The 12183-nt window shown below is 32.1% G+C and overlaps 1 protein-coding gene across 3 annotated transcripts in view; it reads right to left on the bottom strand.

Annotated features, from left to right (window-relative positions):
* Positions 1–12183, bottom strand: part of Phip (pleckstrin homology domain interacting protein) — a 111362-nt gene that overhangs the window by 52664 nt on the left and 46515 nt on the right. For all 3 annotated transcript variants that reach the window (XM_051173027.1, XM_051173034.1, XM_051173041.1), the window contains 4 exons: positions 12133–12173; positions 11357–11455; positions 10284–10437; positions 9826–9960 (listed from right to left, as the gene is read on the bottom strand). In XM_051173027.1, the coding sequence (XP_051028984.1) occupies positions 9826–9960; positions 10284–10437; positions 11357–11455; positions 12133–12173 (429 nt within the window). The remainder of the gene's footprint in view (positions 1–9825; positions 9961–10283; positions 10438–11356; positions 11456–12132; positions 12174–12183) is intronic.

The following is a 12183-nucleotide window of genomic DNA, read 5'->3' as shown; positions in this document are numbered from 1 at the left end:
TGCTTGGAAAGAAAGAAGTGGTAACTTTCTTTGAGTGTTAAAAATTCAACAGAAACACAGATTCAAATGCAGAAGAGCCAAGATTTCTCAAGAAATAAGTACTTCAGTCAAAAGAAAAAACACCACTCTAAATCAGCACATAGGAAGGCCTCAAAAAGACAACTAAGTCTTTGGATCTCTGAAGATTAAAATTCTATCATCTATGTAGAGAGATACTGGTATGATACTTATTAATGAAATCCCAGATGCTGACAACAGAAAAGAGAGCATTTCTCCTTAAAATTATTAAAGAAAACAAGTAAGGTTTCCTAATGCTACTATATAAGAACTTATAAAAGAAACTTGAAGGTAAGATAGCAGAGGCAGGTATCACTTTAGTCTTAGTATACAGCCTGAAGCTACAATAGTATAGAGGAAGACATTTGAGTGTAGCTACACTTAGCAATGACAAAGGAAACCCTCATTAGCATGGCATCCTCTGACTATCTTGGTAATCCTGCACTGCATTTAATTTGGTGGCAGGGGTGTGGTGGGAGTTATTCAAGTTCACATGCATGCTATCAATGTGCTCTTATTTATAGTTGTAGAATGCCGAGAATATAAAGCTCTAAAACTACAATCAAAAAAAAGATCTCTGTGTCCTACATGATGCAGAGAAAAGCGACTGAGGCCAGGCATTTTACAAGGAAGTTCTTGCAGGATGGCCTGGAGACCCTAATGTGAGAAGCTGTGAAAGGAATACATGGATTGTGTTAGAGACACATGGATGCTGGAGATGACAGCAGAGGGTTATCACCAAAGGGAGCTACAAATGGAGCACTATCCCAAGAGGAATAACTATGTTTTAGTCAACAAAGCTGTAAGAACAGAACCACCTATGGCCTTTGACATGAAGCTATAAAATTTGGAAATTTCCCTGATGGGTTTAGGTATTGCTCTGGTTCAGTATTTCCTCACTTTGCCCCAATTTCTCCTTTTGGAATGGTAATGTATATTTATGCCATTTTATGCTCGAAGTATATAATTTGATTTTATTTTACAAGGGGCTATAATTAAGAGATTGACATCCCGAGTCTCAAAAGAGATTTTGGACTTTTAAACAGTCTTGAGAGTGAACAACTCTAAGACTTCTGAAGTTAGACTAAATGAATTAGGAAGACAGGGAGTGTAATTTGGTGATATGAATGAAAATGATTCCCACAGGCTGTATATTTCAATATGTGGTTCCCAGTTGGTATAATAGGGAAGGATTAAGATGTGAGGCCTTGTTGGAAGAGGTTCACCATTAGAGGTGGGTTTGAGGTTCCAAAAGTCAATGCCACTCCCAGATAGTTTCTTTCTCTTTCTTTCCTTTCCCTCTCCCCCAACTCCCCACATATGTAATCTCTAAACCTGTGTTTCAGCATCATTCCTGCCTGCATGCTGCAAAGCTCCCTGTCATAATGGTAGCAAACTCACCTTCTGAAACTCTCAAGCCACCATTAACCACTTTCTTTACATTGTCTTAGTCATGGTCTTTTATCACAGCAATAGAAAAGTAACTAAGAGACTATTCTAGTTCCCTGTTTTTTATAATGTGTATTATGACTCACAAAGTAAAAATCAAACCAAACCAAAAAATCAGAAAAACAATTCTTACTGAAAAGGATTTCATTTTTTAAACCAGTCAAGGGACTTATAAGTAAAAGCTTGAATATATATGTGTAACTAGGAAACAATAATCTTATAAAAAAACAAAAATAAGCCTATTTGCAAAAGAAATATATGTGCATAAATATGAGGTCTATGTACTTAACCAAAAAAATAAATGAATATAAAAATTAATAATGCATGATTTATGCTATTTATTTCATGTTATAATAAAATATAGTTACACAAAACAAAGCTATGGCAAAATTTTAACACCAAGTTAGACTTCTTCCAGGTGAACGATTCCTCTAGTATGCAAATATAAAGATCGTAACACAAAATTCATACACATTAAACAGTAAAAAATAGCTAAATAAAAGATATGTTAAGCATTACTATATTCTTTTTTTAAAAGTAGGTGAAAACTATAGTAGTATCCCCATGACTAGAAAATCCTATGTTGATGGGAGATGTCATTCTGTAAATATGTTTCTCATACTGGTTAATGAATAAAACACTATTGGCCAATAGGAAAGCAAGAAAGGTGGGACTAGGAGACAAGGAGGAAAGAGGAAGTTGTAGGGAGGAGTCAGCATGAAGAGACCAGGGAGAGCACAATACCAGCCCTCCTCCGGTAAGATGAGAACACGTGGAAATACTTAGATTAATAGAAATGGGTTAATTAATAATTAAGACAGAGCTAGCCGATAAGAAACAAGTAACTGGCCAACAGCCTTATATCAAATACAGAGTCTCGGTGTGTTAATTGGGGCTGCCGCCGCAGTGAAACCAGCGGCTCCAGATCGGGTGGGGAAAACTACTGGTAACACTATGTGACTAAGTCCTAGAAGTATTTTTAAGAAATGAGTGTTAAACCCTTGTTAAGAGAAGTGGAAGACCAGGAACTCTGCTAGTAATGGGGAAATGATCCTCTCCTAGCTCTGTTTAAGAATGTAGAGCGGTAAAACAGCCTTTGAGAATCCTAATCAGTTCTAAAATCATGATGTTCCAGAAGAGTTCTGAAAGACCTTGATAAATCTGAATGTGAATTATATCAAAAAGGCTAAAATGCAGACTAAAACTATAATGTCTAGTAAGTCAACGAGGAAGACTAAGCGAATGGAAAGAAAATCATCTACTAGAAGGCCTCAAAACAAACACAAAGATGAAGGACAGGAAGGTGCTTATGCAAAATCACCATATTAAAGACATATGCCAATTCTAAGACTAGAGCCACTTTGTTTTTCTCATAAAGTTTTTCACTCTTTAAATATGCAACTAATTGAAAGGGAGCACCGAACTAGAAAACATTCCAATATCTTTCTGACAGACTTATATCCTAAAAATCAAGTTAGCACAGAGAAATTATATTTAGAAAAACCTCCTTTATGTATAAACAAACCCTTGGAGTCAGGCAACACTAGGAAAAATAAAAAAGAATGGCTACTACATGCGCCAATGATCTGAGTCAGTGAGGAAAGGGGTTTGACATCAAGCCTGATGACCTGAGTTCAACCCTGAGATCAACACGGTGGAAGTTTAAGAACCAACCCCATATAGTTGACCTATATCTACACAACTACATACCTATGCACACACAAATAAAAACTAGTTTTAAACTAGTAGCTCTTTAAACAGCTTAAAAGGTTGTCATTAGAAATTGAAAATTCCTTTAATTAGTGGTATAATTACATATAAAACAGAATTATTTAAATGAAATTCGTATCAAAAACAAAATTGCAGCATCTGTTATGGGATAAACTAGTGAATCAACTACATAAAACAATTTATTATATAAAAATTTGAAGAATCAGCCTTAGGTTTTCATAAAAAATTTACAAAAATAAATAAGTCAGCTCCAAGTATAATGGAGTTCTGTGGATATTTTCCTTCTCCCAACTCTCTGAAAATGAAATGGTTGCTATGTAAGATGCCTTAGAAACTTTGACATCTTCCCCTGCCCATTCTGCCTAATATGAGTTTTAAAAAGTTTAGTTCTAAACTCTCTTTCCCACCCTCGACCTCAAGGAAAAAAACAACTCTAGATGACACACATTAGCCTATCTGTTCTGAACTACTAGAGCATCCAGTCACAGTATCTCCAAATGCTGGCTGGACATTCCCACAACAGGAAGTCCTGAAGAAATAAACATGAAATGAACTTTAAAAAAAAAAAAAAAAACTCTTCTCTTTACCTTCTTGAATTTCTGTTAATAATGCCATCATTGTCTGGGTGACTCAGGCTTAACTACCTGAATGCATATAATGAATCTTTCCTCTGTCACTCCCCAGACATGTCAGAAAACAAGTGTTATGTATAACTCTTTCATTCATAAACTTCCTAGCACCTATCTATAATTTTTCATCTTTAAATAACTAAACTAGACTCCTTAAATCTATTTAATTTCATACTTGATATATGACCTCTTACAAACTATTGTTGTCTTGGCTTTCTGGCTGTATTTATGAAAACCAGTGCAATGTTGCCTATTTCAATTTACAAGATCACTTGAGGCTTTTGTTAATCTTTAGCTTGTATTTTCAGATCACTACCCATTATTTAAGTCTATTACAAACTTTCTACATTATTTAATCAACACTTGTTTCTATATTGTTCATCTCATTAATATGATTTTTTTCTTATTGACTTTATATTTATTTAACCTTTCACAAAAAAAGCTCCAATTCATTCTCATAAACAAAACTTGGATCATCCACCCTGAATTGGCCACTGTATCTTCAGATACAGCAATTGTTTGTTCTAATTTCTCCTGCTTTTATTTAACATCCATATTTATCACTTCAAGCATGTTTTAGTTCTCCAAGTTAACTGCTAACTCACTAAAGAAACCCATGTCTATCATTTTTGGGGATGCTGATGATTTGATAATTACAAAATACATGCTCAAATATTTGCTAATTAAAATGCCTTAAGCTTCATTTTTACATTGTGTGTGTGTGTGTAATTATACATTCTTTTCCTTATAACTGTAAAATTTCAAACATTTTGAGATAATGATTATCAGACTGAAACCACCACCACCCCAAAATCCCCACTATGCAAGTTGCTCAACAGTATGACAAACCGAAAACTAATGTCTATGCCAACAAAAACTAATATATGATTTTTTTAATAACAAGACATAAATGAAAGAGAGAATCTAAAGAGCCTAGGAAACTTGAAAATTACAATAGTTATATATACTGAGAAAAATGAAGCTCATTCTTTACTCAGAGACAATGGAATAGAAACTACAAGTATTCATAATGTTCTACATAGAGATTGTAGATATGTGATACTACTTTGCTAGACTGCGAGAGGAAATGGAAAATGAAAGGGGCAGAGTGAACAAACTTGAATTCCCAATTTCCAAGTGGTTAACATAATCAGCTACGGCTATTTTCAGCTTTACTTTCCTAGATACACACAACTACAATTACCTAAAATAAAGGTTACACTGAGAACATGCTAATTTCAAGAGTATGCATTTGCAAAAATTCTGAGTGGTTTATCGGCACTCATGTGGAATGTTGCAAGGAGAAATACATTGCTCTGGATTAGTGGACACTGGAACGTTTTTTAAAGACTCTTAAGTAAAGAACAATTAAGAGAACAATCATAAAACTAAAGGAAACTTTATTAAATAAAATATCTTATATGGAATCTACCCATGAAACAACAAAAACAAAGCAGATTATCAATTCAGTAAAAAACCAAAAAGCATTTGCTAATGAGTCATATTGCATTTTTCAATATAAATAAAAACCAGGTAAGAAGCAACAAACTACAGCTTTGAATATCCTGACAAAAAAACTGAAAAACATGGAGTAAACACCAGTGAGGACTACGAGATGTGAACAGCAAACAAGATAAAGCAGAAGCAGCAAAGATACAAGAAAAATCTAATACAGGACTGTATGTAAGTGCTACTCTGAGCACTGTAAACTTATTACTTAATATATACTACTTGTATAATTTATGTCTAGTGTACACTAGCACTAAAAAATTCAAAGTGAAGAAATATTTTAATCTTTCAAATTAAAATCTATTTGTAAATGTATTAATTCTAGTTATACTGTATGACAATCTGTTAGAAAAAGGGGAGTAAAAACCAACTCCCTTACTTCTTTTTCTTAAGCTTTTAGTAAACTTTACACATTCCTAATTCTTTCTAGGATTGTGAATGATGCAAATTTTACTACAGAGTATGCAACACACATTTTCCAAGTAATTTCTACAATTCACGTATTTCTACAACTGCCTTTAAGCATTTAAATGGTATTCGGACAGTGTAGTTTTAAAAGACTCTTAACAAAACAGTTACAATGATGTTTTACACAGGTCAATGCCAAGCAAAAACACGGCTTGCTAAGCTATACACAATCTGGCTTTGAGAATTCACAATATAATACATGCTTTAATAAACTGCCCAAATATACAGCATGTTTCCTTGATTACTAAGATTGTGCAAGGACTGTTCAAGCTGAAACATTAAAGTACTAACATGTTTTCAAAACTTACTAGACAAGAATAAAGTACAAAGTCTAGAAACTCAATATTTTTTAAAGAATAATGTCTTAATGTGTCGATAATTTCTTTATAATATCCCCTTTAGTGTCGTTCTTCCCTAGAAGAGGAAGGGGAGAATAAATGGGAAAGCAGTGAGGGGAAGAGAGAAATTAAGGTTGTTTCCCACAAATGAGATGAGACAACAGAATAGAGGAGCTGAGAAGAAAGTGTTTTAGTCCTTTACCAAGCATATCACTTAAGCATGAAGAGAAATCAGTTATATGATTTTAGAGGGAAATTAATTAGAAATTATTTAAGCATAAAAGAAACTATGTGATTCTCAATCCCAAACCTTTTGTTTTATTTACAAATATAACCCAGTCCTAAAATAAAGCAGGAACTTTAAAAAGTCTTAGTTTAATAGAAAGAATGCTTGTTTAAATGTTATTAGTGCTTATTTAAGTTTTATTAAAATGAAATGACTATGTATCTCAAGTATATACATTTAAAGATTCAACTTTTTACTTGAGAAACTTTAATAAATGATTTTAATTACTTTTGAAGATTGTAAGAACTGACTTCTAATTTTCCTAATTGGTAAAGTATAGAAAATGATGAGATATCCATAATGTTGAATTACTTTTCAAATTTTATTATTTTCATATATATATACACACACATACAAATATATACACACACACATACATACACATACATGAATCCTATTATTTGAAAAGCTGAGACTAATGTCAAAACAATATTCTAAAAATATACTTAATAATAATCAGGATGGCGTTGTAGTACCACATGCGTGTTAGGTAAACATTAACTTCAGCATTTGAGCTATATCCCCAGCCCTAAACATTTACTTTTAAGTACTTGTATATATTTTAAAAATCTATTCTTTTAAAGGCATAGCTTTCTTTCCTTATTTTCTGGTTGTTGGTCCAATGGTGAATTTACTTATTTTATAAGCTTCAATTTTTAAAATTCTTCAGAATAGCACTATATAAGCATTCACCATTTCTAAGACTAAATTCTTTCAGAATTATTCATTCTCAAATTCTACAAATGATGACTAGACATTGCAAATAATGCTCACAAATATTCATTAAATTTAACTGTGATTTGGGATGGTAAATACAATATAACATCAGAAATTGCATTTGGATTCATCAAAGCTTTGTGATATTAAACAAAGCCAAATAGATAAGCTGAGGCCATAACTCAGCAATGGTATAAGTGAACAGTAAGGCCATCAGCTTCTATTTCGTTTTTAATTTCTTAGTTGCAGTGATGGATGCTTTTCCTGCCATCTGCCCATAAAAACAAAAAAAAAAAAAAAAAAGGACAGGCAATAAAACGAAAAGACCAAAAAGAAGTGTGGCAGTGGCAATCACATAATTGACAAAGATTGTGAAATAGAGGTCACTGTTAAATTGTTACTCGTAGAAAGATCACTAAATGGATTTAACTAGTAGTTGTTACACAATAATACTGAAAATTTCTCAGCTATTGCCCTGAATATATTTGACAATAAGAACACATTAGTAAGTCTTATAAAACATCAACATTTTATACTAAATATGTAATCAAAACAAAGTTGTTTTTTTAATGAACATTTCTCCATGAAACCATAAATAAGAATTACCCTTCTTATAAAAGGTTTTCATAAAGCTACAATTTTGTATAGTTTGATATACACTGCCATCCATTAAAAAAAAATCACTTTAAAAATTAGAAACCACTAAAAATTTTTTAAAAAAGATAATAACTTGATTTTAATGAGGAAAAAAAAGGTAGTACATGCTCTTGTACCTCTTTGTAACAAAGATAATTTTTTTTTAGTTTGTTTTTCCTTAGTTTGAAGATACTAGTAATTACAGAAAATTTTCAACCAGCCTTTAGGCTGTACTTTTTATTGCACACAGAACAATAAATAAATATTTCCTTAACTGACACTCTAAACAACACAATTATTTCCTTTTCTTTCCTTATTTTCTTAAACAAATTTGGTCTCAAATAATCTAGGTTGGCCTGGAACTCACTATGTAGCTAAAAATGACCTTTAACCCTTGATCCCCATGATTTCATTGTCTATGATATGATTACAAGTATGGACTACCACACACTAATTCAAAAATAAATTTTATAATAATTAACAAGTTTTTAAAACTAGACTCCTGGTATAACTAATTTGTAACAGCAGGACCAGAAAAAAAATTAATAAATCTGTAAGTTCAGCAAATTTTAAGTCTGCTGAAATGGTAGAATGTTGATTTTCCAAACTTACCTGATGAGGGAAAATACAAAGTGTTTAATTGACTGAAAATTACTCATTTCTATAGCAATGTAAGAACACTCTTTGGAAATTTAAGTTACTAAGTGTACCTACTAAACGTGTACAGCACAATTAGGGACCAACTGACAAACAAACAACAACATCCTTATCAACAGAGATATTTAGACAAGGAACAATCCAGAAATATGAAGACAGAAAAGAAAAAGCGGCTTACCACATTTATGAACTTACTTAAAAAACAAAACAAACTACATAATCACAAAGGAAATCCATTCATCACTAACAACTAACCAAAATAATAATTTTTTCATGAAAATGGGATTTGTACAATTCTTATTTCTTACCTTATGTATACTAAGGCTCATCCATGGTGAAGGCCAAAGTTAGTCACTTCACTAATAAAACTTCTTTTTATTCTTATCATCAATCAAGGATAGCATTCACTGTCATCCTCTTTTCACAAGTAAGACACCTTACAAGTAACTGTGGATTTGCAGGCACGTGCAGCACCAATGGATCAAATCTACAGGCCTCACACATGCTGAGAAAGCACCACCATCAGCTGTACTCCCAGCTTGAAAAATAACTGAAACTTATCTTACAAAGTATTTTTGCTATTGTTGTTATTTTGCTAATAATATCATCCTATGACTTATAAAAGACTTCTGGTTTTAAAAATCTCAACATACAAAAATAGTAGAAACATGTTTCTTCTTGTTGGCTGAAACCTCCAATAGAGGAAGTAATTTTCTGTGTGACTGTCAGGTGCAGTATGTAAGGACAGCATTTATTGATGAAAAGAGGAGGTTAGCAAGCTATACATGTAATCAAACCAATGATAACTTAAATGTTCAACAAAAATATGCTAAATGTAACAGAGGAATACAGTATGGAGGCAAAAAGCATGAAGCCAAAAATAAACATCTAGCACACTATCAATTTGAACAAAAATGAGGCACTGCAAAATGCTTTAGCTTCAGTTTGAAAATTGATGTACTGAAATCAAATTGTAGGGGTTTTTTTGTTTTGTTTTTTTTTTTAATGCCAACCAAAATGCAACATGAATATTTAGTTATATTTTATTCACACTGGTTTTTCAAACACAATTTCTTCCCTATAACTTCATTTACATGACTTACTGATCAAAGTTTCAATGATAAAGTAAAACTAAGCCAGTTATCACAATACACAGGCATTATAAAATGAACTAATTATAAGTTTAGTATCTAAATAAATACATGGAATAAATGATTCCTTATTTATAGACATTTAAAGTCAAAATAAGGCATGAAGTTTTAAAATGGATTTCGCTTGTGATATGTAGAACATCTCTATCACAAATCCTCTACATCTTTAACAGGTATTAAACAAGAAATATAATTACCATATTGAAATAAGATCGAACTTTAACTCCTCTTGCTAGATCCCACACTATCACGTTTCCATCATGACCAGCAGAAAAGAGCACTCTAGGATCAAATGGATGTGGCTCAAGAACAAACACTTCATCTTCATGACCCTGAAATATTTTGAAGTAGCAAAGCAGTTACAAAGCTTAAAATTATACAAGAGAATAACATTATTAAATTCTTAAAAATTTCAACTTTGCCAATGCCTAAAAAAATAATAGACTGAGCTAATACAACAGCAATGTCCATAACTTAGGTATTAGTAAATACTCAAGAATACAATTAATGCATTCCTACTAACAAGGACATCAAGCATTTACAATGCATTTCCAAGTCAATCCTGCTTGTATTTTTTAATTTTTCCAGTTACCTATCAAGACTACATTCTAAAATCAGTCTCAATAATATTAGAAGTTTGGGTTTTGTTTCTTACCATTAGGACATGAATCAGTTGACCAGTATAAGAATTCCAAACTTTCAGAGTCATGTTATTAACTGCAGTTATAACTGTGTTGTCATGTCGATCCCAAGCTACCATTGTTACTTTCATTTTTGTAATTTTGTCTTCTATCCCTTGAAGATTTTGGCTGAAAAGAAAAAGTTTATTGTTTACATTGATGTTATGAAAAATACGAGAAAAAGAAAAAATATATTTACATACAGTTCATAGTTATTAACACGAATAGTTATTATAATTGAAAACATGTGAACCAATAAAATGGCATAAGTTATCCTATGGATTCAGTAAAACCAAGATGTCCAAGATGATAACATCCATAATGCATTATGAGCAGAGACCCTGGGATAAATACTATTCACTGCTATAACTACCTGTAGTCCAGCAGCCATTATGTCATGCTGCTCATTATCCCACCTTTTACTGTTGCTAACATGCTATCCTAATTGCTCTGTTCTCCCATTCACTAAGATAACTATACATAAACAGAAGTAGACAGAAATGATCAAACAGTAAAACTAAAACTGTTACAACATACGTATTATTTTTCTTGGCTGAAGAAAGCCACTGGGATAAAAAGTCATTCTTTGGGGAGGTCGCTTAGGTGATAGGGTATTTGCTTAATAACATGCAGGGAGGCTTGGTGCCACCTGTCTGTAATCACAGCAATATCAGGTGGAGTAAAAGAAGTAGGTAGATCAGGAATCCAATGCCATCTATGACTACAAAGTAAGTTCAAACCAACCCAATATATGAGATAAAATCTCATAAACAAACAAAAACTAGATATGAAACATAAGACACTTGGGTTACAAACATTTTCATCCATTTAACAAAACTGAACTAAAAAATTAATTCAGCAGGTCTTAATATTCAGAGCAATGAGAGTTTCAAAAATCAGCACTAATCATCTCCAATAGTACATCTAACTATTGAAGAAAAATAATCATCTTAACATGGCATACAACTTTATAAGCAAAGGTCATTCCAACCTGTTAACGTTATAATATTAAATAATCTAGATACACAAATCAAGTTTGGTCTCTTACCCTGCTGGACGAGTGGCCATATCTAATAAAATGCTTTTCCATTCTCTTCGTTTAAATTGCCAAATTCGTGCTGTCCCATCACGACTACCACTTACAAACCTGTAAATGCGTGAATAAATGAATAAACAAAGTCCGATCCCACCAAAGATAGGGAAGGATCACAGAGACTTCTGTGTGATCAAAATGTACTTTTCCCAAAATTCCCTTTTTAAAGGACATCTTTATTTACAAAATATTCCAATAGAATAGAAATGGTTCTCTCTGTCGCTATAAATCTAAGAACTCCTTAAATTTTACAAGCTTGTAAGATTATTTTACTAGGTCATAAACAAGCTGATAAAAAGAACACTTAAAATGACTCAACCACTCAATAAACAGAATTAATATTTTCTAATGGAAAAAAAATTGCTCCTCAGTATTAAAAACATGGATTTGTTCATTCAAGATGCAAAGAAGTAGCTTTATTTTCTTTTAAATCCTGAACATGAGAATATTTACAGAAAACTATTGTTTAACCTCTAGGAATGTCTCAAATGTAATGTGATAAATTTCCAGTTTTTTATTAAAGGCTTCTCTTCTGATAGAAAAGATAAAGGTATGGATAAAAAGCAAAACAACAACCAAAAAACCCTCCTATTATGATAAATATCTAAATATCTAACACTATGATTATATTCTTCAAGAATAACTTCTTTACAACTTAAAATATGACTTATTACAATTATCTTTATCTTCTAATTTTAAAGTTGCAATTAAATAAGACAAACTTATTTTACCTGTTACTAGTGTTGGAAAACTGGATACTATCAACTTTGTCCTGTATAAAC

This window comes from Phodopus roborovskii, unplaced genomic scaffold (genome assembly GCF_943737965.1).
Source record: "Phodopus roborovskii unplaced genomic scaffold, PHOROB, whole genome shotgun sequence".
Lineage (NCBI taxonomy): Eukaryota > Metazoa > Chordata > Mammalia > Rodentia > Cricetidae > Phodopus > Phodopus roborovskii.
The sequence above is the reverse complement of the archived record's forward strand: the minus strand, read 5'-3'. Positions and strand labels throughout refer to the sequence as shown.